At 42.3% G+C, this 27,991-nt stretch overlaps 1 protein-coding gene across 5 annotated transcripts in view; it reads left to right on the plus strand.

The window, feature by feature from the left end:
* The first annotated feature begins 2 nt into the window (after window positions 1–2).
* LOC122215415 (activity dependent neuroprotector homeobox) overlaps window positions 3–27,991 on the plus strand; it is a 33,903-nt gene continuing 5,914 nt past the window's right edge. Inside the window, exons 1-4 of one of the 5 annotated variants that reach the window (XM_042930666.1) lie at window positions 3,825–3,890; window positions 5,921–6,094; window positions 25,932–26,044; window positions 27,846–27,938. In XM_042930666.1, coding sequence (XP_042786600.1) covers window positions 25,937–26,044; window positions 27,846–27,938 — 201 coding nt within the window. In that variant the 5' untranslated portion in view covers window positions 3,825–3,890; window positions 5,921–6,094; window positions 25,932–25,936. Of the gene's footprint in view, window positions 82–3,824; window positions 3,891–4,376; window positions 6,095–7,465; window positions 7,537–25,931; window positions 26,045–27,845; window positions 27,939–27,991 lie in introns of those variants that run through there. The other 4 variants (XM_042930667.1, XM_042930668.1, XM_042930669.1 and 1 more) reach the window with 4 other exon arrangements.

The raw sequence follows: 27,991 nt of genomic DNA on the forward strand, positions 1-27,991 counted from the left end.
TATCATGTTGATTCATTTAAACATAAAAGAAGCCTGGTTGCTGATTTTTATAAAATGTACTCTTAGAGCATAAATCATAAGGTAAGGTAAATTTCATACAAATCTTTTTTCTGAGGAAACTACATTTTATATGTCAAATTAAATTAGAAAAACGAGCAGTGTTCTCAATTTTCACTTGCATTTTGCTGTATTAAGACTTGTAAATAAATGTATTTGGTTTTTTTTTTCCCCCCCAGAAAATACTGCTTTCATTAGAATATGAGTGCAGAATTTCTTACATGGGGAAGATTTTGAAGTATATAAAAACTGGATTCATAGCTCTTTGTAATAGTGTCAGAAGTAAGAAAAATGTTAATTTTATTCATGAAATATATATGGCTGTTTCTGTATGAATGAACAAGTAGACACATCTGCCCCTTCTTAAAAAATGTATCTCAAATTTCTTAGATAAAATAATATATCCAGATCACAATTTTAGAATTTGGCCCTTTGTAGCTGTTGTGTTGATGAAGCATTACATCTGTCAAAGCAAGTCTATTTAAAATACATACTGTGAATTGGAAACTTGACATCAGTTGATGGCATAGTTTTTTTCTCCCCTATCCTGAGCAGTAGCTTCTATCAGTAAGAAAAGAATACTGATGACATATTAAGGTATCGATGTTTTAATGACTTTTAAGACTTAGCTGCTATAGCACTTTTTAAACATCTTACTCTTACTAAGCTGTAAGTGTTCTGCCAGGTAAATTGCAGGCTAAGTTGTTCCTGAAAGCCAGCACGAATGTTCTGTGTACCTATCTTGTCTAACCTGGGTGTTTCAAAAACACTAAATTTCTAACTGTAGTATAGCTTATGGAACATACAGGATCTTTTAAGTTTGCAGGAAGTCATACTTTGAGCAAATAAGCTTAGAAACGAGTTGACTTGCAGATAAGAGACATCTCTAAGTTATTTAACAAGCATATTTATTGAACTGTATTCCTAATTACATTTTCCTGGCTTAATTTGGCTGCTAAAGAAACTCAAAGTCTGATTTTTCCATCGCATTTCTAACAGATACCACCAGAAATTAATACCAGGACGTAAAACCTTTGGTGTCATTTTGAACATTACCTTTTCCCATAATTGAATCCATAGGACACATTCCAGTAGGGCCTCTACTGTTCTGTTTCCCTTTTACACCGAGCTATGTAGCCAGCCAGCACACTACAGACCCACCTCCCTTGGGGAAGTGACGTCTCTTCGTCGTTAATAACAACTAGAAAGTTCATCACTGTTGGATGTAAAATTAGTTTTAAGCTAATGAAATACGGTACTTGCTGTTGTGGTTGAATGTTTAGAATCTCTTCTACTTCATCTAAACCCAGAGTTTTCATTGTCAGGTATGTGGAGCAGAGATGAAGTAACTACCTCAGAACTCACTAGAGTAGATAGCTATCTTCTGCCTTTTTAATCTTTTTGGTTCTTACACCCACAGTCATTACAACACTGTCACTATTGGAATTTATAGTAAAGAAAGTATTTGAGCAATGAAGACTTCATTACTTAGAAGTTATTTAGAAAATCTGGACTATTTAGATGCATGTTTTTTCGTAAATATGATGAGCACTAAAATATTCTTAAACATTTACATGTCAATCTAGCATCTCTTTTTACTTTGTAAATTAGGCCAAGGACGAAATCCAGATGTTTTCCCTTTGTATCTGTATTATCACTGTATGAAATCTAAGTATATCTAAGAAAAACTAAACTTGGGATAAAATTATTTTGCTTATTTCATGGTAGCTTTTGTCTGTATTCTGCAACGTGTAATTAGGTTTTTCATCTTTGTTTCTCTAAATCAGATGCTTTGGCGCCCCTCCCCCGCCCCCCCCCCCCTTTTTTTTTTTTTTTTTACTTTTCCAGCTATTGTTTTCCCTTGAAACATTGATTGGGCTTTTAAAGATATATTTTATTACAATTTCAGAGATGGGGTTGGATGAAATGGCTTGTTTAAACCCGCTAACTGAAGTCTTCGAATTGAGCCATATAGAACCACAATTTGTACTATTTTGAATCACGTCAGGATCTTTTGGGATGTTAGGTATGGTTTGAAACTATTTTAACTTGAAATTTAGAGAAACAGCCCAAGATCAACGTACTTACAGAGCAGACCTTAAGAAAACAGGCTTGGTTAAACCTTCATGATTGGTATTCGTTACTCTCCAGTCTATTTAGCCAAGGACATGCTCTCAGATGCACCTGCTATGAAAGGTGGGTTCGGAAATGTTGACATAATGTGTTGGTTGGGGTTGACCTAAATCGAGAGGCAGACTCTGCCCGTGTGCTATCCAGATTGTGTGCGCCCTAAAAGTGTCCCCGAGACTACAGTCGGCATAGTCATCGAGCATCTTGGGGAGGCCCGTTGGCAACACCCCTTCTCATCCTCAGGCTTCACCAGTCCGGTGGCCTCAACGCGCTAGGGATCCCGTTTGTCTTCTTCAGGCCAAGGAGAAGAGCCCATCACCGACCCGGAAGAATGTCCAGTCCCAGGGCGGCAGCCGGCCTTCTGTAAGACGCAGCCCCTGCCCACCGAGTAGCCCACCCCACCGGGACGGGGCCAGGCCTCCGAGGGCCCGTGTCTCCTCTCCAGTCGCTGTGTGAAGCACGAGGCCCTCACGCCTCATCTAAGGCGGGAGGCATCGCGCGCGGCCGCCCAGGTGCCCCTGCCCTTCCCGCGGCCGCCGAGCCCGTGAGAGCGCGGGCCTCCCGGCACGTGGAGCCGCCGGGCTGCCCGCACGCCCCCTCCCGCCAGATGTAGTCCAGGCCCAGCTGGGCCCGCGCAGGGATCCCCAGCACGGCCACCTGACTGAGTGCAGGGCGTGCTGCGGCCCGCTGCTTGTGCCTCCGCCGCCGGCGCTGCGGCCGGAGGAAGGCGCCCGCCGTGCACACGGGCCCTGGAAGCGCACTGCGGCCATTATCCGCGGCGCCTCCTAGTGGGTCAATGGCAAATCCTCTTGGTTCTCGCGAGAGCTCCCCCTCAGAGGGGATTATATAATTTCTCTTGGGTGGGGGTGCTGGTGCCACCCTCCCTCCAAAAAAGTTTGGTGCAAGCACAAGTGGGAGTGAGACGGTTGTCCCTGGGGGACATGGGGGGAAGGGGTAAAGCCCCCCACTGCCCCCCCTACTTAGCTGGACAATGAGTCCTCTTATGCTAATGAGGTATTTACGTCACTTCCGCTCTTTCTCGGCCGCCATTTTGGCTAGGGCAGGTTCGGGGACTCGCTCCGAGGCGCTTGTATTGTCTGCTGAGGGGAGACGCGGGATCGGCCCCCTCCCCCGCCCGTTGCCGCCGCCGCCTCCGCCGGCCCGGTCTCCCCTCCGCCGCCCGCCGGGATCCATGAGCTGAACTCCCGCCCCCCCCCCCCTCCCGGCCGCCGCCATCTTGTGCCCCCTCCCCCTCCCGCGGGCAGCGCTAAGGGGGATTTTGGCGTCTCCTCAGACACAGCTCCCTCTCTCGGTCCCCGCTGCTGAGGAGCGAGAGGAGCGCGGCCGCCGCCGCCGCCCGCCTGCCCGCGCCGGTGAAGCCGCCTCTCCCACACCCTCCGTCTCCTCCCTCCGCCCCTCCTTTGTCTGCACCGCTCGACGACGCTGCCGCCGCCGCCGCCCGCGCGGGGACTGGAGGGAGCCGCTCGCGCCGCCGCCGCCGCCCGCCGCTCTGCTGCGCCCGCCGCGCCCCCCGGCAGCAGCCGCGGCCGCGGCGCGAGCCGGAGCCCGCCGAGCCGGAGCGCGACGAGGCCCAGGGCGCGCCCTCGCCACCGCCGTGCCGCCGCCATCCGCCCGCCGCCGCCGCCGCCGCCGCCCGGCCCCCGAGCACGCCGGCCCCGCGCGCGCCTCGAGGCCGAGTCAAGGTAAGCCCCGGCGGCCGCCGCGCGCCGACCCCGCCGCCCGGCCCCGCTCCCGCCGAGCCGGCCCCGCGGGCGCATTGTTGTTTCCCCCGCCGGCCCTCCGGCCGCACACGCTCCTTCGCCTACTCCGGTGCTGACGGAGCGCCCGCCCCGGCGCGGACCGCTACCCGGGCTCCGCTCCGGGGTCCAGGCGCCTCCTCCTGCAGCCCGACCCCCCTTCCCCGCCCCGTGAGCCCGCCGAGGCCAGCAGCCAGCCTGGCCCCCGGAGCTCGTGCCGCTGATGGCATCTCCCTCCACCCCGCCCCCAGCAAGAAGCGAGCAGCTCCCATCCCTGGAACTAATCCCTTCTTCCCGTCCCCCCCCCCCTCCCAAAACGAGCCCCCCCACGCACACCCCCAGTGCTTGGGACGAGCCTTCTGCCAGGTCTGCCCACCCTTAGCTGGGGGGAGGGGGGACAGATTGGGGGGCGGGGAGCATGCATGGCACGGGAGTGGAAAGTCTGTGCCTCCGCCGTGCAACCCTTCCTCCCTAACATGCCAGCTCCCCTCCTATCCTAACCGCGGAGTCCACCGCCACCCCCTTTTCTCAGAGTCGCAGCTGCCTGGTCAGCACGACCTCTTCCGAGCATTCTGAGCCCCAACTTTGCAGTAAGACGGTAAAAAATGGAAATTCAGAAAGCTGCGAAAAGATTTTTTTTTTTTAATGCAATGAATGGGGAGGAGTTCTTTGAGCACCCTTTTATTCACCTCTTTTTCCTCTGGGCTGCCTGCCTGCCTGCCTGCCTTCCCCTCCCCCCAACCTGGATGCCTGTCTGCTGGAAAAGGCGCGATTGCTTCTCTTCCTCTTCTGCCCAAGATCAGGCACTAAGGTCTGATACCCTTTTTAGTTACACGTGTGTCCACACTGAGTCTTCTTGATGTTCTTGCATTCACCAGTTCCTCTGGACAGTTCTTGCCATAACCCCATTTCTCAGACAAAGGCTTAGGAGGGAAAAAGAACCAAACTGCTTCCTGTGTTTGCCATTTTAATGCTGTCCATCCCCACACGCCCAATTCCTATCCCTGATGTTTCTCGTGCCAGTGTCTTGAACCTTCAGGAGGAAACAAACAAACAAAAAAAATCTCCTGGGTAGCTTGATACAGTTTCTTTATAAATCTGCATTGTTGCTTCTGGTTTATGGCCACGAAGAAAATACCAGCCCCCACCCAAAATGCACCGCAGCCAAGTCGGCTAAAGGCGATGAGTGTTGGAGTCAGTAGGGGGCGCATTCCCTGCACTGGGTAAGGCTGCAGAGGGGGGAAGGGCCCCAGAGCTAGAACAGGATGTGCTTCACAGCGCCTTCTACAGACCATGGGAAAATGGACCCAGCAAGACACACTCTCGCACTCTTAGTTGGTGAGCTGACAGCAACATGGCGAAGGATTAAGTGAGTCAAGAGCGGTGATTTTATTTCTTTTAAAGAATCCACCCAGCATTTTAGAAGTTCTGTCTTTTGACTTGTTCACAACTGTTGACCCTGACAATCCACATTTGTTCTTGGCACATCCTTGGTACACAGATTTCCTGTTCTCTGGAATTCTTCCACCTTAAGCTTTGAATGTGTCACCATGTCTTTCCAAGGTCAGGTGGTAAAGGGGAAAGTTTAAAACCTGAGAGTAATGGGTTTGGGAGTATTGCTGATAACCTCCTCTCTTCACGGCCCAAATCTTTCCCAGTCTTTGAGAGTTAAAAACCATTCTCGAGGGATGTTAGATTTCAGTGGGGTAGTAATTTTCATGAGCATGTAGATGGGTGTCATGATTTGCAAAGCCTTGTTGGTAAACATCGAGCCCATGTTGAGTTCTTCGTTGTCAAACTCAACAGAGTTGATTGTCAAATTTTGTTGCCTTCCAACTTTGGACTTGTAATTGCCGTTCATTATCCTCAGTAGCCAACCACCTTTGCAAAAGTGTTGACACCGGTCTTCTGTGAGCACCCACCTTCTTAGGGTGTGTTGATTTCTATAGATTTTACTCCTCTTGTTATTTCCATAGGTGTGAGATGCACAATGCGAAACCTAGGCCCCAGCTTTTGCACCATGATGCACAGGGTTGTACTTTTTGTACTGAACTGATAGGTGGCCTAGTGGTTATGCCCTGTACTACCATTTTGAGGATCTGGACTCCGTTCCTGCCTTGCTCTTTGGACCACATTGTCAATTCACACCGGTGGGTATATTCATTTTGGAGGGTGGGAACTGCAGCAACAGGGAGGCCAGAGACTTCTTCCTCCTTGCTCACCACCAAAGCCAACACTTCCAAAATATCAGCCTAGCCACATTCCTCAAGGAACCGGTTAGAGCTGGTTGCAGTCGTGGGTTCTGAACAGAGAAATGACTTAATGGCTTGTTTAAGACAAAAATTTTTTAAGTTGCTAATATTGTTTGAATGGTTTGCATTCTGCACTCTTGTGTATAAAGTTAAGTTCTCAATTACTGTTATCTTGATGACCAGTCTCAAGAGTTGCTAAGCTTCTATAAACCTTGGAGATTCTCTGATCAGAACAGACTTTTTCCATGAACATGAACTCGCTACCAATGACTGACAGTGGTAGTTGATACTCAGAGGGTACTTTAAGACTTTGTTGCAAGTTTTATATAGATACACCAAGATAAATTTGTGGGGATATGAATGGATGTATTCTTTGATAGACACAGTTATTCAGTTGGTGCTTAAGGGAGAATTTTCCTTGAGCATTTGCTGCCAAGTAACATTTTGGTGAGTGAAAAGGAGGCAGTTTGGTTCAGATAGTCCATTTGGAGACAATTAAATACTGCTTTTGCAATTTTTTAGTGACTTCAAGAATCAGATACTAAATCTAAGTGGTATTATTTATAATTTTAAAAACTGCTCAGTATTTATTAAACAAGTATAATTTTGACCTGTACTTGGTCTTTGGTATATACTTGTATGAGTTTTTAAATGAGTAATTTGAAAACAACTTACTTGAGTGCATGTTTGAGGTGAAGTTTGTGAAGGTGCTTTTGTTTGCTTTGGCAAATTATACATACGATACAGTGTTAACTGATGTCCTTAGTGGTAATAGCCATTTTTCCCCTACAGGAAAACTTGCTGTGATCTCTTAGAAAGCATGTATTTTGCAGTTTCAAGGTTTCCTGGTTTTACTAGTCAAAATAAATAAATAAAAGGTGAAACAATTGGGCTTGAAGGCTGGAATTTAGGTAAACCTATGAGGGCTTGTTAAAAGTACAGAAAAGAAAAAAAAAAAAAAAAAAAAAAGCCTTAATAAACCAGAGGGTGGGGATGGGTATTCTGTTTAATTGAACTTTTAATAGAAATTCCTAATTTATCTTGGACCTTGTTGGAAATTTACTGAAATTACCTTATTAGAGGCTGCTGTACATTGAACCAACCAAATCTTTGATTCTGGTTCTTAAAGTCTCTGTATAGAAAACTTAGGAGATTGGGCTTTGAATCTCTAAAGATTTCTGGCCCTGGCTATCCTGGAAGTCATTGGTTGTAAACATACCCACTGTGAATTTGTTTTGCTTAAATTTCTCTTTTTTTTCCTTAAACCAGAGTGCAGGAAAAGTTCTAATACTATTTATATTAAAATAAAACGTCACCATGTTGAACAGATTAAGTGTCAAGTAAGTTCACAATTATTGTTTTTGTTTTTTGATGACCCAGTCTGAAGAGTTGCTAAGCTTTTAAAAACCAGAAAGAGTCTCTGATTAGAATAGGCCTTTCCGTGAACATGTAGTTGCTACCAAATAACCAGCTAATAGGCTTTTATCAAGTAAAAATGGCTTTTGGTTTTTGTTATAATGTAAATGCACATACTTATTTGATTATGAAAAGGAGAATTAAATAAGGTCGCTTTACTAGTAACTATCCACAAAATTTGAAAAATATCTACTGAATATAGTTTTTAGTATTTTAAAATGTAGATATTTAGCAGTCTGTTGATTCACATACTTAAGATGTACACACACTGGCTACATGTTTAATTGTGGGAATTACTTTAACGAGGATGATATGGCTGATCTGTTAAAAAGGAGCAGGTAGGGATCGATACTTGGGTAGAGAGAGATTGAAAGAAAAACCTCAGAATTTCAGTAGTATTTTTGTCTTTTAGGAACTATATATAAGTAACAAAAATTGCATAAGTTGTAATAGACTTTGGCAGGTTGAGTCCATTAATGGGAGTGTGTATATATACACACTTCAAATACAACCCGCTTTTTTAGAGTTGAAAATGACTGGCCTGTTATTAAATGCAAAGTCCATGCGTTAGAGATGCGGTTGGGAAACAGTATGTTAACTATGGAAAAAATGAATTAGACGTTGTAGTTTTTTTTTTTTTAATAACCTGTTAAAATCTTAGATGAACTTTTAAGAAATGTGAAAAGTACAAAAAAATGAAAAATTTTATTTTACGATAAGATTAGAAGCTAATTTGTAGTTTTTACCAAGATGCTCAAAACTGTTGTGTGATAATCCACGTGTTCATCCTGGACTTTTAAAAGACTTTCACTTTAAAGTCTGTTATGTCTTCCAGAAGATAAAATACTTTTCATGGGGAGTTTAACTTTCATTTATTTGCCTAAGAGACATGAACATTAAGTAAAACTTTGCTCCCCTAAGTAAATAATTTATTTAGATTCACAGAGCCTGACATGTTCTTAGCCTCACAAACTTAGGAAGTTTTTCTTCCCCTAGTTTTCTAAGAGCCTGTGACATTAAGTCTGGGACAAATGGCCATGTTTTGCTGCTGTGCATCACTGTCAGTTATACATTTTATGTTAGTTTGGAAACTTGGCATTTAAAATTGGTGAGAAACCACCCCACGCTAACTGAATTGATAATTTTGAACGTAGAAGCCATTTCTTATTTACTCATTGGCACTTTTCTGCCTTAATCATTGAGCTACTTTATGAAAGAGGCCATCTGTGTTTGGCCCAGCATGAGTGGCCACAATTCCATTGTGACTTTATGCTTTTTATAGCCTGATCCTGTTAATTACAAAGTGAGGGAAAGGCTGATTGTGCTCCCTCAGTCTCTCAGGGTCTTAGTACTCCTTAGACCTATGTTTTGGTTGTGACCTACCTTTGCTCTCTGGCAGTTTAGGAGTCTGCTTAAATGAGAATCCATATTCTGCTTCACTGGAAGAAGGCTCTCCTCACGTATTATCAAGCTTCTCAAACTGGGGTACAGAGATGTGTACTTGATTACATTGTGATATATGTGTCCTATCTTAGGAAGTCACAGATAAAATGTGAGCCAGCTACATAAAGGAACCATTTTGATTGAGGGCGCACATTTTCTAATGAGTGTAAAATGCAAAGTTCCTTTCATTCTTTCCATCTGGGTTCTGTCCTCTCCGTGTCTGCAGCAGCTAGCCTCTGCCTGTAGTTCTTTGAAGTGCACTCACAAGCTGCCTTGCTTTTGTTGATCCCTGGTTTAGTTCTAACACAGCAGCTAGAGAAATACTGAAATCTCCAGAATGTCAGCAGTGTTCCAAAAATGAAGGTTCAGAGATTAAGGAGAGCATGAGAACTTTTGGTAGAGTTTACTAAGGGAAGACTGCCCTGAACATACACTGCAGTTTAAGACTTAAGGTTAAGGTTTAACTCAAAAGCATGCACATGATCTACTGTAGGAGACTTGTGCATTGTTTGACCATCCCTTAGAATTAAAAATAAATCCCTACACATCCTAACTCCCTCTCCAGTAAGGGTATAGAGTTATAATTGAGTCACTCAGCTGTGGCTTGTTGCTGTTTATGTGTCACTTTTCACATGACTTGGTTGATGATTTTAGTAAGGGTGAGCTGTGAGTGGAAAGGCCTCTTTGCTGGCCTTTATGGTATTATAATATTAATGGTATGCCTGTTTTATTTGCCAGGCACTTTATGAAACCATTCTCAACCCTCTCAGGATTGTCCTTGTTTCACAAGTGGGCAAATCAAGGCACTGCGACGTGCACTGATGAAGTGAGCTACAGAATGTGTCTGTGCCAGGCCTGTGCCTGGAACATAGGCTTTTATAGGCTCCCATGTGCTGTTTGGCTGATGAGGGCACACACGAATGCTTCATGGTGATGTTTTGTGCTTCTGTATCAGAGAGTACCCAAGGATCCTAAGTGGGCTTCACAAAGAGGCTGGCAAGAGAGCACCGGTGAAAATTGTGCTGGGGGGGTGGTTAGTTGAAGTAGTGTGTGTCTAGTTTGGAGTTGCCTGTCCAAGGATCTAAAAAGAAAGTTTGTTTGTGGTCCTGTTGCTTTTTCCAGTGTTTTGGTTTAGGGCAGTCTTATTCCTTCTCTCCTCTGAGCAGTTATTTTTGCTTAGACAGATAATTGCTGGCTTTTGCCCTTCTGCCTTTCCTTTTTCTGAACCCTCTGTGCTCCGTTGAAGAGTTTGCTGTGGAAACCTGTGCTTCCCTTGAAAATCTGCATCTTTTTCTGGTGGGAACTGGCAACAATTGAAAACCTGTATGAGTGGTTTCTTTTGAAATGTGATATATCTGAAAAAACTTCTGTCTGGTGGAAGTACAGAAAAACTCATTAAAATTTTAAGTTGGGGTTGTAAACGTAAGTCAGTAGTTGGAGTTCTTGCTCTCGTGAAAGGGAGACTGGAAGTGTCTTACACAGTGGGCTCAAAGTCCTGGTTCTGAATCAGTTAGGCTTAAAAACAACACCAAGAGAAAACTACTCTGCAGAAGGTGTGAGGGTTGAGCCAGCAAGTGGCAAAGCCTGCTGCAAGAATAATGCTTCTGCTACAAAGAAAGCTTTGCCTAAACTTTGACTCTTTGGAGGTAGCTTAGAAAAACTTGAGGTGATTCAAGTAAATTATTCTTTTATTCATGGATGAGGAGAAAACTAACCTTTCCCTTACTCTGGGAAAATTATTTGAGTAGTTTTGATAGAGCATGGAAATGTTACCATTAAGGGATTAAAAATAACCTGTTTTTCGTCTTAGGCGATTTAGATGCGAAGACAAGGACATGTCACTGGAATGATTAAAAGTAGATGTACCTAGATGTCTTCTTAGGCCCACTTGTGAATTGATTTCCCTTGTTCACATGTCTCTTAAGCCAGGTTGTCCACCTAAATTGACAGCAGCAGCACTAAGCTATGGAGTTCTTACGTAGGCACCAGAGCGTTGGAGTCGTGCCCCAACGCTGTGTCCCTGCCTTGCCGGAATGCCTGTTTAAAACGGAGTAAATTGGGAAATCCTCCCCGTCTCATACCTTCTGAAGTTAGATTAGGGTGTTAGAGATGGTCTCCATCCTTTTGGGGTGGGCAGTAAGCTGTGAGGCATCTTTCTCCCTGTCACGTAAAATTGCGTCTACTCCAGTATGTAATATCAGTAAAGGGTTAGGGACCACACCTCCAGTTGCTCAGCTGTCATCTTGTCCCTCTGGCTTCATCTCCCCTTCCATCCATGTATATATCTTAACAGTTTCAGCACACTCTCAGAGGTGCACCCTGAAAGCCATTGGTTCCATTGGTGTTCTGTAGATTCTGGCGGTCACAGCTAGGAATCTCATCTGAAATCCAAATACTCCCAAGTAATAGGGAGTTTCCAGTTACAGGCACTAGTCTTGTAGTCTGAAAGTCTTCTTAAAAGAGAAGTGACCCACATGCTTTTTAAAATAATAAATATGCAAAATCTAGATCACACCTTTAAGTTTCTATGTGACTGTAAGTCACCTAGGCTTATTGTGGGTACCTGCAGATACGCTATTGCATAAACGTTTTAAGTGCCTCAGAGTTTGTGAAGTTAAGAATATGCTAACTCTTTAACATGAAAAGCTCCCATAAACATTTTCTGTGAAAGCACTGTTATGTGTGTGAATGCGCGTTATGATGTGTATAGGAACAGGTATATGGCAACCACGTCTGAATCTCAGGAATAATAGTCCATATTTTTAAAAAAGATTATATATACTGTGGTGTGAGCTCATAATTTTCAAAGTGATTATTCCAGTATCTGATCTGGTTTAAGATAATAATGATAACTGCTATAAATATTAACTGGTGTCATCTCATTTAATCCTTCTGGCACTTGAACAATGGGGATAGTGTCCTTCTGGTTATACCATAAGGAAACAGACCTCCAGAGGTTGAGTAACATTTTTAAGTTCACAAAGCTAGTAAGTGGCAAGAGTAAGGATATTTGAACACAGATCTGTCCAGCTCTGGAGCTGGAGCTGGAGCTGTATTCTTAATCACTACATTGTACCATCTTTCTTTTGAGCAGAGGAAAACTTTGTTGTGTCCCTATTTGTTACAGAAGTTTGAAGCTGTGAGGTAACAATTTTACATGTGGCTGATAGGTCAGCTAAATTTTTGTTCATAAAAACAATATAGTCTTACTGGAAAACAGATTTTAATGTAGGCTATAGGGTTCAGCCTTGAACTTCACCTTTTGCTATCACTTCAATATCGTATTACCTTACCTTACCTTACCTTGTACCTAAGGCTCTGGTGATTTTGCAGACCTTTCAGATCGCATAGGTCTGAAACGGGTGTAAGCTCTCTCAGGCAATTCTGACAGTTGCTTAGGCCTGGTATGCCACTCTTTATAGACTTCCTTTAGGCCTTTTTTAAATGGGACCTGCCGACCATGGCCAGATGCATTCTCTTAAAGTGCCATTAGAACTGTATCACTTCTCTACTTTAGTATCTGCAGCGTCTCGGTGCCTGCCAGACATAGCAGCAGACTCTAGCTTCACACTCGAGGCTTCTTTCCTGTCCCCGACCTACCCTTCCAACCTTGTCATTCATTATTACTCAGAAGCTTGACATATCAGCCATTCTGGACTCTGTGCAGTACTTCCTAAAACTCCTTTCCCACCTCTGGAACTGTGTGCCAGCAAGGGTTTGTTTGTTTGTTTGTTTTTGTTTGTTGTTTTTTTTTTTTTTTTTGCAGTGAATGCAGATTCTCAACCTAGTGGCCCCAGCTTAGCCTCTATTCCCACCTTCTCCTGAGCTCCCCTGCTGCGAATGAATTCTCCCTTTTATGAAACCTCAGTGCATTTAGTTTGTCACACATCTGACACTTTGCTTCTTTTCCTGTGTGTATTTATGGGGTGTCATCTCTGTAAGTCCTTTCTAGGCAGGGACTGTTCATTCCGTCGACGTGTGTTGAGTGCCTGCTATGTGCCAGCCACCATTGTAGATTGCTAGAGATCTAGCAGAGGGGAAGAAACCGAGCAAGATCTTTTCAATAGACTTTCTTTGCTTTGGATACTGAGATGGCACCCTTGTCGTCTTGCATATTTTAAGGGTTCTTAAGTCCATCAGTTGAGATCAGGAAGATCAGTCTCTGCTAAAAAATGATTCATAGTGATTGTAATTTACAGCCATGACTACCTCTTTACCACACTGTATCAATTATAATTTCAGGTCATAGTTTTACTAACTCTGAATTCGCCTGTGATGAGTATTTAAAATAAAACATTTGAGTCACAGTGTAATTGTAGTTTTGAAGATAATGTGAATGGGGCTGTTTCTTTCCCACTAGATTCGTGGTTTGATATTAGTGAGCCACACCACATGAAGAAAACAAAACTTAGTAAACTTAAATTTTCATCACTGTGTCACCTTTGAAAAGCCTTCCTAATTTATTTTTGTTAGGACCTCTCCCCTTTTGCAGTTCTACCTTTATAACCATTTGAAAGAAATGTAAAGTCATTTAAAAATTTAACACATGGAAAATCTTTGAAAATCTTTTCTGTACTGCTACATGTTTTAAGTTTATTTATTTTGAGAACGAGTGCACGAGCACAAGCAGGGGAGGGGCAGAGAGACAGAGAGAGAATCCCAGGCAGGCCTGCACTGTCTGTGGATAGCCAGATGTGGGCCTCAACCTCACTAACCCATGAGATCATGACCTGAGCCAAAATCAAGAGTCGGATGTTTAACCAGCTGAGCCACCCAGGCACCCCTTCACTGAGATTTGTTTTGAGTACTCAACAGTTGGGGACCATTAGTATGTTACCATAGAGTCATTCATTTAATACTGTCCAAAAGGTCCAGAATTTTACAAAGGCCTTCAACGTTCCTGTACATCCAGGACCTGCTCTAGAAGATCTGTTCTGTGCAAAGAAATCTTAACAGATGCTTAATATTCACAGTTTTGGCAGAGACTCATCAATGATAAATGCCTCTGATTTCGAACCAGACTGTCCATGCTGATAAAATTATTACCAAACCTTATTTGGTTCCATATTCAGCATTGTTGCCTCAGATTTTCCAGTAGTGACATTTAGTATCTCCTATGAGTAGAATCACAGTATTTGTCCTTTTGTAACCAGCTTATTTCAGTTAGCCTAATGTCTTCAAGGTTCGTCTGTGTTTCCAGTAGCCACATTTTAACTTTTAATTTCATTTAATGTTAACATTTAATTTAAAAATGAAATTAATTGTAATGTGTTTTTAACCTGGTAAATCCAAAGTATGGTCATTTCAACATGTCAATATTTTTGAAAAGGTACTTACAAGATATTTTTCATTTTTTAATTCTAAGTCTTGGAAATCCCAAGTATATTTTACATGTGAAAGCATATCTTAAATGGGCAAAGACTTGAATAAACCTTTCTGCAAAGAAGACATACAAGTGGCCAGTAAGCACATGAAGATGCTCAGTACCCTTCACGGTCATTAAGGAAATGCACATCACATCTACGATGAAATACTACCTCATACGCATTAAGAGGGCTGTGATAAAAAATTAACAGATGTTGGTGAAGATGGGGAGAAATTGGAAGCATTGTGCACTGTTGATGGGAATGGAAGTGGTAGAACCGCTGTGGAGACAGAATTACCGTGTGAAAAGATACTTGTACACCCATGTTCACAGCAGTATTCATAGTAGCTAAAAGGTGGAAGCAACGCAGGTGTCCCATCAACTGCAAAATGTGGCACGTACATAGCATGGAATATCATTCAGCCTTTAAAAGGAAGGACATTTGGGGGCACCTGGGTGGCTTAGTCGGTTGAGCGTCTGACTTCAGCTCAGGTCATGATCTCGCGGTGAGTTCGAGCCCCGCGTCGGGCTCTGTGCTGACAGCTCAGAGCCCGGAGCCTGCTTCGGATTCTGTGTCTCCCTGTCTCTCTGCTCCTCCCTCACTTGGGCTTGGTCTCTCTCTGTCTCTCAAAATGAATAAACGTTAAAAAAACAAAAAACAAAAAAAAACTTTTTTTGAAGAAGGAAATTCGGATACAGGTTAACACGTACAAACCTGGAAGACATTGTGCAAAAGGAAAAGCCAGTCACAAAAAGACTTTGTGATTCCACTTACGTGAAGTACTTAGCAGTCAAAATCATGGAGACAGTAGAATTGTGGTCGCCTGGTGCAGAGGGGAGTGAAATGGGGAGTTAATTGCCTAATGTATAGAGTTTCACTTTTGCATCACGAAAAGAGTTCCGGAGATGGGTGGTGGTGATGGTCAAATGGTATTATGACTGCTTAGTACCACTGAACTGTATACTTAAAAATGGTTAAGATGGTAAATTTTGTTACGTGTATTTTTACACAATATAAATTGGTTTAAAAGCATCTCTCCAGTGCCTGGCTGGCTCAGTTGGTGGAGCATGCAACTCTAGATCTCAGGTTGTAAGTTGGAGCCCCATGTTGGGTGGAGACATTAGTTAAGGTATAAAAAAAATTGTTTTTAAATAAATAGAAGCATACCTCCGTTCATTTCAGGCTAACCACGTTTTATGTGAAGAAGAGCCATTTGTGCTAGCATTTACCTTGTTGGAAGGAAAGCACAGTTCTTAGAATAAAAATTTAAAAACTCTCAGCCAGCATTGCTTTTCTTGCTGCATGACTAAATGCTTGAGATGCATAGATGCATTTCCTTTTAAAAGAAAAATTGCGGGGCGCCTGGGTGGCTCAGTCGGTTAAGCGTCTGACTTCGGCTCAGGTCATGATCTCACGGTCCGTGAGTTCAAGCCCTGCGTTGGGCTCTGTGCTCACAGCTCAGAGCCTGGAGCCTGTTTCGGATTCTGTGCCTCCCTCTCTCTCTGCCCCTCCCCTGTTCATGCTCTCTCTCTGTCTCAAAAATAAGTAAACGTTAAAAAAAAAAAAAAGAAGAAAAAAAAATTGCGTGTGTGTAAAAATCCAGAAGGATAAATATACCCAATGTTACCCTTGCCTTTGGGTATGATTATTTGTGTTCCGTGCCTTTTCTACATTTTGTTACATTAGCTCCAGTTGCCTTTTTCTTTTGTCACAGTTTTACTGAGATGTAACTCCTACACCATGCAATTCAGCCCCATGAAATCTATGATTTTTTTTTGTATATTCAAAGAGTTGTGCAGCCATCACCCCACAAAAGAACCGGGTCCCCATTAGCAGTCACCTTCAACCTTCCCCCCAACTCCTCTAGCCTTTGGCAGCTTTACTCTTTATGTCTCTGTAGATTTGCCTATTCTGCACCTTTTGTGTAAATGGAATCATATAACAAGTGGCCTCTGGCAGCTGACGTCTTTCACTTCTTTTACATTATATTTCATACGACGTTTTCAGGTTTCATCTGTGTTGGAGCATAGATCAGTACTTTTTTATGGCCGAGTCATTTCATTGTATGAATATACCACATTTGATTTATCCACTTAACAGTTAATGGAGATTTGGGTTGTTTCTCCTTGGGTGCTAATAATTACTGTGAGAACATTTCGGGTATAGGTTTTCATGTGGATGTATGTTTTTATTTCCCGGTTGCTTTTGTAACAAAAATGAATGGAACTTTATTTGCCAAAAACAGCCTAAGAGGTAGTTGAAAGCAGACCAGCCTCCTGCCTAACCCTGTTCTCCAGAAAAAGAAAAAGGATCACCAAAGCCTCTTCTTTCCCAAGCAGTTTTTGGAGTAGCATGGTTCGAGTATTGATAATTGGAAGGTGGTAAGAGAGAGACATAGGATACGTCTGTTTTTGAAAAGCTGTCATTTTACTTAGGGATACAAAGGTTGTGGTTTTCGTTTTGAAGGTATTATTACGATTTAAATGTCCTTCCAGCGTGACTGTTTAGTGAGTTGGCATTCATGGTGATGGTAAGAGCACTTTAGAGCAAGTGGTCTCAGAACTCAGTTCTTGTTTCAGTTCTCTGGATCTCACGGGGCCATCTGACCTGATATATGTGCGAATTCTTAATCCCAGTTTCACCTCTTGAGCTAGTTTAGTTGAGCTTGTATAAGGTCATTTCAGTCTTGAGTTTTGAAGTTTTGGCGCGTGGAGATGTATCTATTTGACATGCTCTTGTTTATTACCAATGTCAGACATCAGACCTTGGTCCAAATGGGTAATGGGAGGAGGGCTGCATCCTAGATCTGAAGATGACCTTGAGACCCGGCTCTGCTCTGTCACGGACAAACTGATCACCCTTGGGTCAGGTGCTTCACCTCAGTTGCTAATCTGTAAAATGAGAAGAGTTTAGATTAGGCAACCCTGAGGCTCTTTCAGTGATTCACAGTGTTCCACTTTAGAATCGGAATACTCTTGCCCCTTCACTTGAAAAGATACTTAAAGACTTGATAATTACTTCCCTTCAAACCAGACGTGGACTCAGTACAGATTTTTTTTTTTCTCACCAACTGAACCACCTAATACTGAAACACGCAGCACATATTTTAAAAAAAAAAAAAATCTTGGTTAATCGTCACATGTGAGGTGGCTGCCACCAACACAAATAACACCTTTCAGGAGCATTAATTTAAAAATAATATCCAGGGCATGCCCAGTGAGTGGAACATGCGACTCTTGATCTCAGGGTCATGAATTTGAGCCCCGTGTTGGGCAGAGAGATTACTTTTTAAAAAAATAATAAAATTTGAAAAAAAACCCCAGTAACATCCAGAACTAGAGAAGTGTTGTCCCATTTGACCTTCTGATTTAGCATATCTGGAATAAGTTTATTCAGGGCACCAAAGACATTGACAGACTGGAGCCTGTCCACTGGAGATTGGCTTCTGTGATAGCAGAAGCAATGGTGAAAAGAACTGAGTGTGGGTAACTTGGAGAAGGGGGAATATTTGGGAGGAGAAAGGGTCTGAAAAACGTGGAAGGCTGCCCTGTGGCTAGAGGATTAAAGATTTCTGTACCCGGACTGAGAGCTCTAGGCTTGTGGACAGAGCTTTCCGGCGTGGGACAAGCTTCCTGGCAGGGTCTGTGCTGTGCTCACTCAAGGTGATCAGGCAGAGAGATGATCTTAGAGCAGGGCTGCTTGTGGGAGGGATTCACCCATGGTTCGTCAACAGTGGCCAAAAGTGTTCCTATGACCAAATGTTGTACAGGATGCTATATTTGCATAAATATACTCATGTTGCCATCTACTTACCAAAAAAATAGTATGAAAGCTTAAGGAATTTAATCATTGATTTGGTTAAGACTTGAAGAACGTCAAAATGTCTTTTTCTGGAGGCAGTTTTGTATTTGACAAGATTAACTCCATTGGGATTTATTATTATCAGAGAATAGTAAAAGTCAATGCAGTTAGTGGATAAGAATAAAACAGAAATTGGTTACATTTCCTGCCTGCTGCTTTATTAACAGGGTTCTAACATGATTATCCTAAGCAAAATAATTCATTATTCAGATTTAGTTTTTGGTACAAGTGTGTCTTCATTTGCCAAGTAATTTCTCTTTCTCATCCTCCTGGGCTTTCCTAATAAACCCCTGTTGTGGCCTCAACACTACTTCACAATTTCTGTTAATTAAGGAGAAGGGAGCCTAAACTTTGTTTTCTTACCTCTCATGCTGCACAGTTTTATCTGCTAATCCAGAAGAGCATTCTGCTCCTGGATTATCAGTTACATTCTCTGGTATTTGGGATTGAGAAAGAGAGATGATAATTAGAGCTGCCTTTCTATGAAGAGCCTCTGGCATCTGCAAGGTCTTTTGCCCAAGTTTATAGGAAATTGAAAGATTAGCTGCTTCTGTTCAGGACTGTGGCTTTAAAAAAAAAAAGATTGAGCAGGGTGATTGCTTCCAGACTGAATGTTAGGCTCTGGGCTCTCAACACTGTCACTCATTGGAAGGTTGTTCTAGAAAGGCTTTTACAGGGTTTATTTTTCAAAATACAAACATACAAACTTTTTTACGACTGGTTTAGTTTAAATGTAGGACTTAGTGACACCCTTAAAAGCAAATAAGATGTGTCTGTTCACTGCTTCTGATCCCAGAATTATCAGGAAAGATAAGCACTTAACTGATTATAAAAGAAACTGTGTTTTACAATAACCACAGTTATGCTCTGTGATATCGACTGGTATTAAATATGTTGCTGAGGAGGTGGTAAGAGGAAGAGTGAGCGCACAAATATGGAAATCTTTTCTTTCTGCCTAGTTTTTATTTTAATGGGTCCTAAATGTTTCCACAGAGATGTCACAAGAGCTGTTTTAAAAAAAAAGTACATCATAGGTAGCATGAAGATTTCATGAAAATCTTAAAACGTCTGTGCTTCCTAAAAAATAAAATTTAGTTAGCGATTTAAACTTAAAATATATCTGACCCTTAAACCCCAATGTGGGTTATAAGATCTTTATATAAATAGTTGAATCCTTAGAACATTGGAATACTTTGTTTTCTTAATATCAAGGGTCTGAATTTCTTCTTACATGTTAATTTGGACTGAGGATGTTTTCAAAAATGTAATTGTTTATATTGTAGTAGTTTGAATGTCTTCCTAATTCTTTATTAATTTAGAAAATAACAACTGCCATTTTTCTTCACTAGTAATGGCATAATTTCCGGCCTTTGATCCCACCCCCAGCCCCCAGTAAAAGATTTTCCCAGATGTGTATTTTTCTTTACAGCTTGATGTAGAAAGGTTTAAAAGACAACATCAAAGTATAAACTGTACTTTAATCCTTAGGCTTATTGTGGGCTTCTGATAACCATACTCTGATCAGACTGTAATTTTAGGTAGCGGAGATTTTCAGTAAACTACTGGAATTCTGCTGTAGCCATCAAACTTCTTGCTTTGGGTGATTGCCCACCAGGTCCCGATTCTACATTTCACAACTGCCACCTTGGCATGTATATTTGCTTTAGAAACAGTTTAGGCAAGTAACTATTTCAAGGAGATTCTCGGGAACAGACTTTTCCTTTTTTCTCTTCCCATTTCAACCTGAGTCCCTCTACTTTTTTATAATTCAGTTAAGATTTGTTTAGAAACCAGGGTTTCCTCTTCAAAGGGGGTGTCGGGGGTGTTGAAAACCCTGGTTTTAGACTAAGCAGCTTATGTTTAGGTGTTACCAGGAAGAAGTAACCATTCCTGGCTAGCTCTCAGTGCATTGTTAGAAACATTTGCTTAAGATAATTACAAGTTATAATCACTCACATAACTGATGCATTAGTTGTCATTCGGGTATGTGCTTAGATTTTGGTTCCCAGATACGAGAAAGTTGCACTTATACTTGGGGGTGATGGAAACTAGGACATGCTGTAGTATTTACTTCCGTATTTTCTGGCATGTTAAATTAGCACCATATGTTCTTATTAAGAACTTGGGAAACATAAGAATGCACATAAAAATATGAAGAATTGTAATACTGAAAAATCCCATGTTACATCCACACTTGAAGGAAAAGTTTGATGTGGGGCTTTTTTTTTTTTTCTTCTGGCTTGTTTGATTATCTGTGCCTGGTCAAAGGTTTAAGGTTGGGTTTTTTGTTTTTGATTTAACTTTCTGTGGGCACAGTTATGTTTTCTGCTTTTCTTGTACCCCTAAAAACAGAGACTAAAGGATGCTATCCTTGATCTGATGGCTTTGTGAGGGACCTTATCATACATAGACCAGCCTCATTGACTCTTGGTACATCAGGTCCTGCCAACCTTGCCTTGAGCCAGATAAACTAGCACCGTCTGTCGGATTCCTGTTCGTCTTCCTAACCCAGGAGAACCTGAGTACGACACCTAGCTTGATTCAAGCCTTTCGGCAGAGATTTTGCTTCCTAAAGGATAATTCTTTTTCTCAGATAATGGCTTCTTTGCTCCTAAGGAAAGTTCACAGTGAGGTAGTATTGTCCTTCCTGTGTACAGATTCAGCCTGTATAGATGGTACGTCCTCATGAGACACACTCACTCTGCCTCATTTACTCTCTTGGTATGTGGAGTAGAGAAGTGTTTTTGTTTTTGGTATATGGAGGGGTAGAAGGAGTATGTATTTGGTGAGTCTTCAATACGTGTTTTCATTTCATCTCTAGCTCAGATTTTCATTTCTGCCATCTGACTCGTGCTTTCTAAGAAAGTGCATGAGTAGGAGTTTGGCCAGGATTATTACTAGAACTTTAATGTGTTGGCCCCAATCAGTAGGTGTGGATATAATTCTCAAAGATCAATAGGAAGGAGTGTGGCTGAATCATTCAGCAGCAGTGAATTTAAATCATTCTCAAAAATTGATATTTTAAGTCTAGTTCATCAGATGGCATATGCTTACCCAAATGCTACTTATTTTCAGTTGTTAATAAAATACTTGGAAATGTTAACTCTTATTAATAGGTCATTTAGGGGCACCTGGGTGGCCCAGTCAGTTAAGCATCCAGCTCTTGACTTCGGCTCAGGTCATGATCTCCCAGTTCGTGAGTTTGAGCCCTGCGTTGGGCTCTGCACTGACATTGTAGAGCCTGCTTGAGTGTCTCTCTCTCTCTGCCCCTCCCTCCCTCTCTGCCCCTCCCTCCCTCTCTGCCCCTCCCTCCCTCACAGGCTCTCTCAAAAAATAAATCAATATAAAAAATAAATAGGCCATTGAGCTTTTAGAATTTAGAAAGTGATTCTTTTCATACAGTGTTTGTTTTAATGAAACCAGGGGCCACATCATCTTTCAGAATGACTGTCTTCCTGGCAAACTCTTATTCTTCCTACTAGACTTAATTTACAAATGTAATTGCTTGGCATAAAGTTCTTCATCTTTTCTCTTGCTCACTTCCTCTTCTGTGTCCCACTGCCCAGTGGTCTACTAAGATTTTTGGTTGCAAGGGACATGAACTAAGCTTAAGCAGAAATGGGCATGTACTTGGCTCTTGTTTAGGAAAAGTCGAACAGGTGTCCTTCCTCCCTCTGCTTTCTGCATGTAGTAGTAGGTCCTGAATCCTTTTCAGCATCACTGTCAGTCTTGTTTGGGCACATGTCCAAGTAACTCTACCAGTCAGTGTCTGTAGAGATAGAATAGTCTTAATTGGTGTGCCTGAGTCCTGCACACTCTGCTCTAATGGAGGAAGGGCCTCCTAATGGCACATCATTTGTACCAGGGGTGGCTCCAAGGGGGAACGTTAGCAGGTAAAAACAACCATCTTTTTTATTCCAGTGCCCGAGTGCCTACTGTGTGCTCTATAGGTCCTGTCCCTTAGACACGATGGATTTTTGAAGGGAACGACTAGGTCCTGTTCATCTCCCTTTTCTGAAGTGACAAACAGGTGAACTGTGGTTCCATTCTATTATATTGGATATTATCCCCTTTTTTTGCCATGAGCTGAAAGGATTATGGTATGACTGAAGGGAGCTCTCCTTGGTATTGAGATAATGGTGCAGACCTGGTGAAATAGCCATCCTCACGGCCAGGGAGGTTCAAGAGAAAGAACTAGCCACGTGGGGACAAATCTGGAGAGGAAGACTATCCTGCATTCCTTTGAAAGCCCATCACCAGACAATTTTAACATTGTAAGATATCTTCCTCCCTAAGAGTAATTGTTGTAAACACTTTGTTTTTAGCTAAGTGAGGGAACAGCCCTTAATCCCAGTTGATTTCTTATTTACTCTGTTCCTGCCCCTCAGTCACTTAAGGTATGGGCCCCTTGTCCAGGTTTCTAATTTAAAGGGCTTTTTAGGGGTGCAGAGGAGGCCAGGAGTTACTCTTATAGAAGTTTTAAAGTATGAATCAAATAGATAACATGGGTGAACCCTAAAGCCGGCAGTTGGAGTTTTTTTGTTTTGTTTTTTGTTTTTGTTTTTTTAATGTTTATTTTTGAGAGGCAGGGGAGGAGCAGAGAGAGGGGAAGATACAGAATTTGAAGCAGGGTCCAGGCTCTGAACTGTTAGCCCAGAGCCGGATGCGGGGCCCGAACCCACGAACCGTGAGATCGTGACCTGAGCTGAAGCCCACCTTAACAGACGGAGCGGAGCCACTCAAGGCACCCCGAAGTTGTTTCCTAACAGCAACAGGCTGGGGAAAACAACAACATAGGGCTCTTGAGTTCTTTTTCTTATCATCCATACTAATCCTAACATTCACAGATAAGAGTTTGTTGGAAATGTTCTTTTGGAACCTTTGGCTTGTAGAAAAGCTTGACATAACGGTGGCCCCTATAGGAAGGAGGAGAGCTCCATTGCTGGAGGGCAGGAGTAGGAGGGAGGCTTCTTTGCTTATATTCTTACACTGTGTGCCTGTTTTGTGCAGTGTTTTACTTAAAAAACAAGAGTCTTTGTAAATGTTTTTGATAGTGCTAACACGATGAATGAATGTGTTATTCTCGCTCCAGATGGACATAATCTTGTAAGTGATCTCCATAAGCAAGATACATGGAGGGTACCTCCATCTGGGGAAGGGGGTAGAAAGGATTCCCCAGGTAATTTAAAAAAAAGAGAAAAAAACAACTGGCATTTTTTAAAGTTTATTGTTTATTTTGAGAGGGCATGAGCATGACTGGGAGGAGGGGCGAGAGAATACCAAGCAGGCTCTGCACTCCGTGCTGAGCCCGACACGGGGCTCAGTCCCCACGACCTGTGAGATCATGACCTGAGCCCAAATCAAGAGCCAGACGCTTAACTGAGCCACCCAGGCACCCACCCCCCCTCCCCCCCCAAAATGCCAGGAATCTTAACTCCGAGTATTCTGTATCTTTCAGTGTAAACTTAGGCTCCTCCTAGTTGCTAATCATTAAAAAAAACCATTTTTGTACAACATTTTCTGGTAAGCAATGTTCACTATATATCTGTTTAATTCAGCCTAAGTAAACTTGAGATTTACTGTATGGCTGAAATACCAAGTTTTATAAATTATAAGTTTCTTGTAGCTAAGCTCCTTTATGAGCATACTCACTTTTTCAGACCTATAGGTTTATAAGTCGGGTACCTACCATGCAGTGAGGTGCTTCAGTTGGAGGTCTTAAAACAATTTTGCTTGCTGTGAAGGGTGGGCACTTAGGAGAATGAGTTTTCCTTTATCCTCTGCAGCAGTTGAGCTCCCCTGGATGTTTTCTGTGTAGGTGGGTGGCTTCGGTGGTGGCGACATTTCCAGATCATTGGGCATTTGTTTTGCTGAGATGTTGAGCTGCTTCTATCCAGGAGGCAGGGGAGACCAGTAATGGCTGCCTTCTGGGCCCATCTCTCCTCTGAAGTAAAGCAGGACTGACTAGGGAAGTTCGGAAAGAACTGCTGGGTTTGGGCCCACAGAGTTTATGAATTGAATAAACAAAAATGTCCCTTCTCAGACTTGGGTGCTTACGGGCATCTGTTTGATGCCTGGGCTCTTCAGAATTAGCCTGTTACATTTTCTGTTATTTCTGAAACATTTCTATCAGGTGGCTTTCTCCAAATGACCTAGTTTGGGGAATGGTTTTATTGAGCAACTAGTTAAAAAGTTTCAAAGAGATGATTTAAAAACAATTTAGCAATAAAATTTCCACAAGGAATAATGGATTTGGTCTTGAGTGCACATTAATTTGTATGCAAAGTGACTTCTGAGTCCCCTGTTAACCACTAGGCTGATTAGTGGAGGGCACAGTGTGGAGGGCACCGTACTCATGCTTCTTAGCTGATAGAGGAGTTTGGTGTTGAGCATGGGAAGGCTGATTTTTTTTTTTTGTTTTTTTAGTGAAGTGCTTTGCTTTTTTGACCTCAATTACACTTCAGTACTTCATGTAGAATATTTTGAAACTTCTAAGTTCTGGTGACATACCAAATTCTAGGAGTTACTATTTGCTTTGGTGTAGGCTTCACACACTTCCATTTTTCATAGTCCACAATATTGATTTTTGGATTCGAATGATAAATGAGGCAACACGATACTGTATTACATTTGGATTAGTTGATTATGGTCGTGCTAAAAATGGTAGTGATGTTAGAGAGTACCTGCCTTTATTAATTAGAAACCCAGATTTGCATGTATTAAACTTTTAATTCCTGATGCTTTGGCTTTCAGGTTTGCCTCTAGTTTGGGGTTTTGGAACTCTTTGATATCCTACAATATTCATTTGGACTACTAGATAAGTTCTTACCATATTTTATAGGAAAATATAAATGGTCATGTTGAAAGCCATACAAATAACTAATTTTATTTTCTTAACTTTTGTTTTTTAAGGAACTTGGTGAAGTGGATCTAAATTTCTGCTTTAATGTGTTAGGTCATTTAAATAATTTTTCAGTTCCTTCACACATATATAGGCTTTTCCTTTTTCAAAAGGATCCCCTAAAATCTGTAACACAGCACCTGCTCTGATGCTGAGTGCCTAGCTTTCCCCATCACCATGAGTGAGTGCCTTTGTCCAGGTGTGGTGCTGGCTGGGGGGCAGGCTACACAGCCGTTAGTGTCTGTAGTTGGGATAGTATATGGAAACACTGAAGGAGATTTCTTTAAGAATATCATAGCAGCATGCAGGACGGTTCCCAGAAAACAAACACTTCTTTTCCCTGGCACTCAAAATTATGTGGCAATGATGCTGGAATGGTGAACATTTTTCTATTTTCAGAGGCTCAACATCACAAGGAGAAAAGCACTCACACTCAATTTTAAAATAATCGGTTGGTATTATTAACCTAATTCTCCACTTTAAGAAAACCAGTGTGGTGATGAAGTTAAGCTCTAGAATTGTGCCAGATTAGACTCCTAGTCCATCTATGATGTAAAATGTCCTGTTAGACAAGGTCACAGAGCACTTATTTTGCCTGCCTGCTCTAAGTATCCGAACAGACTAGGTAAGGGTGTCTGCTCACCTTCTTTGTCAGTGGGCCAGGGTTTGTGGTCCTGCCATCAGTGGAACTAGGAAATATTACAAGTTGTACGTGTTTTGACTTGACTTAAATTTTTTTTTCCAATAGAAACTATGTTCCAACTTCCTGTCAACAATCTTGGCAGTTTAAGAAAAGCCCGGAAAACTGTGAAAAAAATACTTAGTGACATTGGGTTGGAATACTGTAAAGAACACATAGAAGTAAGTAGCATGCCATTTTTTAATTTTAACATGACTCAGCTTCTGATCCATTACTTTGTGTCAGCAGCCAGGATGGTTAATTCTTAGCTGGGATTCTGAATTTTAACTGCAGCATTAGCTTCCCCAGAGCTTTCTCAGTTGGCTAAACTTGTTCCCTTCTCCCTAAAATGGGCTTTTTCATCTTTGCATCATGAAGCAAAAGCAGTTCTACCATTGAGGACATAGTTTACTAGGCGCTTTAAAATGGTCTCTAAATCCAGATCCTTAGAACAACCCCTGGGGGAAATGTAGGAATTCTCATCCAATTTTCAGATGAAGAACCGGTAAAGAAATAGGTTCACCTCACAGCTGAGCGTATGGCAGGGTCTGTCTGCGGGACTCCAGAGCCTGTTCTCATTCTGATATGCCTGAGTGTTCTGGTTGACCTTCTGATTGTTGAGGCGTGGTGGTTTGGGTGCTTGTTGTCTCTTTCCTTAGGATTTGAGCAGTCGTTGGCCCTTTTGACCCATCATAGACGATTATCTTCCCCTTGTGTAACAGTTTGGACTTTTGCAAACTGTTTTTCTAACCTGTTTATTCTACGAGCTTTTAACAGCCCTGTGGGATAGCCAGTGTGCTGGTCTCCTCCTTTTCCAGATCTCCTTGCTCCAGATCTTGCTGGTTAGTTGGTCAAAGCCTCTGGTTGAAATATTTAAAGCCGTTTTCCCCTCTAGCCTTTAAGTTCCAGCTGGCCAGGGACCAGAACTACCTTGCCCATCCACGTATAGCCAGCACCAAGCGCAGTGCTGGGTACATAATAGGCACTCAGTAAACGTTTGGATGGAATTGAAAGTTAAAAAGTGATTTCCTTCCTACAACGGGTTTTCTTTTCCGGATTCCCATGAGTAATACTCTAGGGGTGTACGATGAAGACTGAAGCTTCTCAAAAGTGGGCTTCTCTAGTTACGTTGTCCCCAAGCGTGGAAGTTCACTGCCTCTCCAACCCCACAAATTCAGGTAGATCTGCCCAATGAAACAGTCCATCCGCTTCCACTTTGCACGCAGCTGGGTAATCTGCATAAGAATAAATGCAAATGTGAAGATACCTTTCCTATCCTGCATTTGATGTGTTCCTCCTGTTACTACGCCCATTACATCCTCTGGAATTTATACATACTTGATTTTTCCACAGGGAACTGTGAACCTTTTAGGAGCCAAGAGGAATTTTCTCCTAAGACTTTGCTATCTTCCTGGCCTGGGGGGAAAATGGGCCATTAAATTTTTATAGGAGAGTATAAATTTAACACAATACTGCTTACTTTCTTCAAATAGCTTTCTTTCTTCCTTTTGTGGGTTCAGAAATCGTGAGTTTTCCTCCCAGTCCATTTCTACCCACCCCCCAACCCCTCCCCCCCCTTTTTTTTTCCTGCAGAAACAGAGTATCACATCCATGGTGCCTTAAGCAAACATTGCTAGTTTATATTCCATTTTAATACTACAATTGATGAGTTACAATACTCTAATGAAAGGGGCTTTGGTATTAATATGTGGCTGAATTTTTTACTTAATTAGAACTTCAATTGGTTTCCTTGGAAACCTGGCTGACCATTTAGGGGAATGTTTGGTTGTTAGAAGATGTTGAATGCAACTTCCATGTGCCTTTTCTATTTCCTAATAGCCTGACCGTTCCTCACTTTTAGTTCTTGGTGGGGTTGGTTTTTCTGTGTGTCTCCCCAGCTCTAGCTAAGAGATGGGATTGGAGTCAGGTTGGGCCAGAGTTGGTATCATGATGTTTTTGTAAACTTCTTTCACTGTTTTCTAGGATTTTAAACAGTTTGAACCTAATGACTTTTATTTGAAAAACACTACATGGGAGGATGTAGGACTATGGGACCCTTCACTCACAAAAAATCAGGTAAGTGGCCGAGGGGACTTAACGACAGCATCCTTGGTACACCCCCTTGTCAG

This window comes from Panthera leo, chromosome A3 (genome assembly GCF_018350215.1).
Source record: "Panthera leo isolate Ple1 chromosome A3, P.leo_Ple1_pat1.1, whole genome shotgun sequence".
Taxonomy (NCBI): domain Eukaryota; kingdom Metazoa; phylum Chordata; class Mammalia; order Carnivora; family Felidae; genus Panthera; species Panthera leo.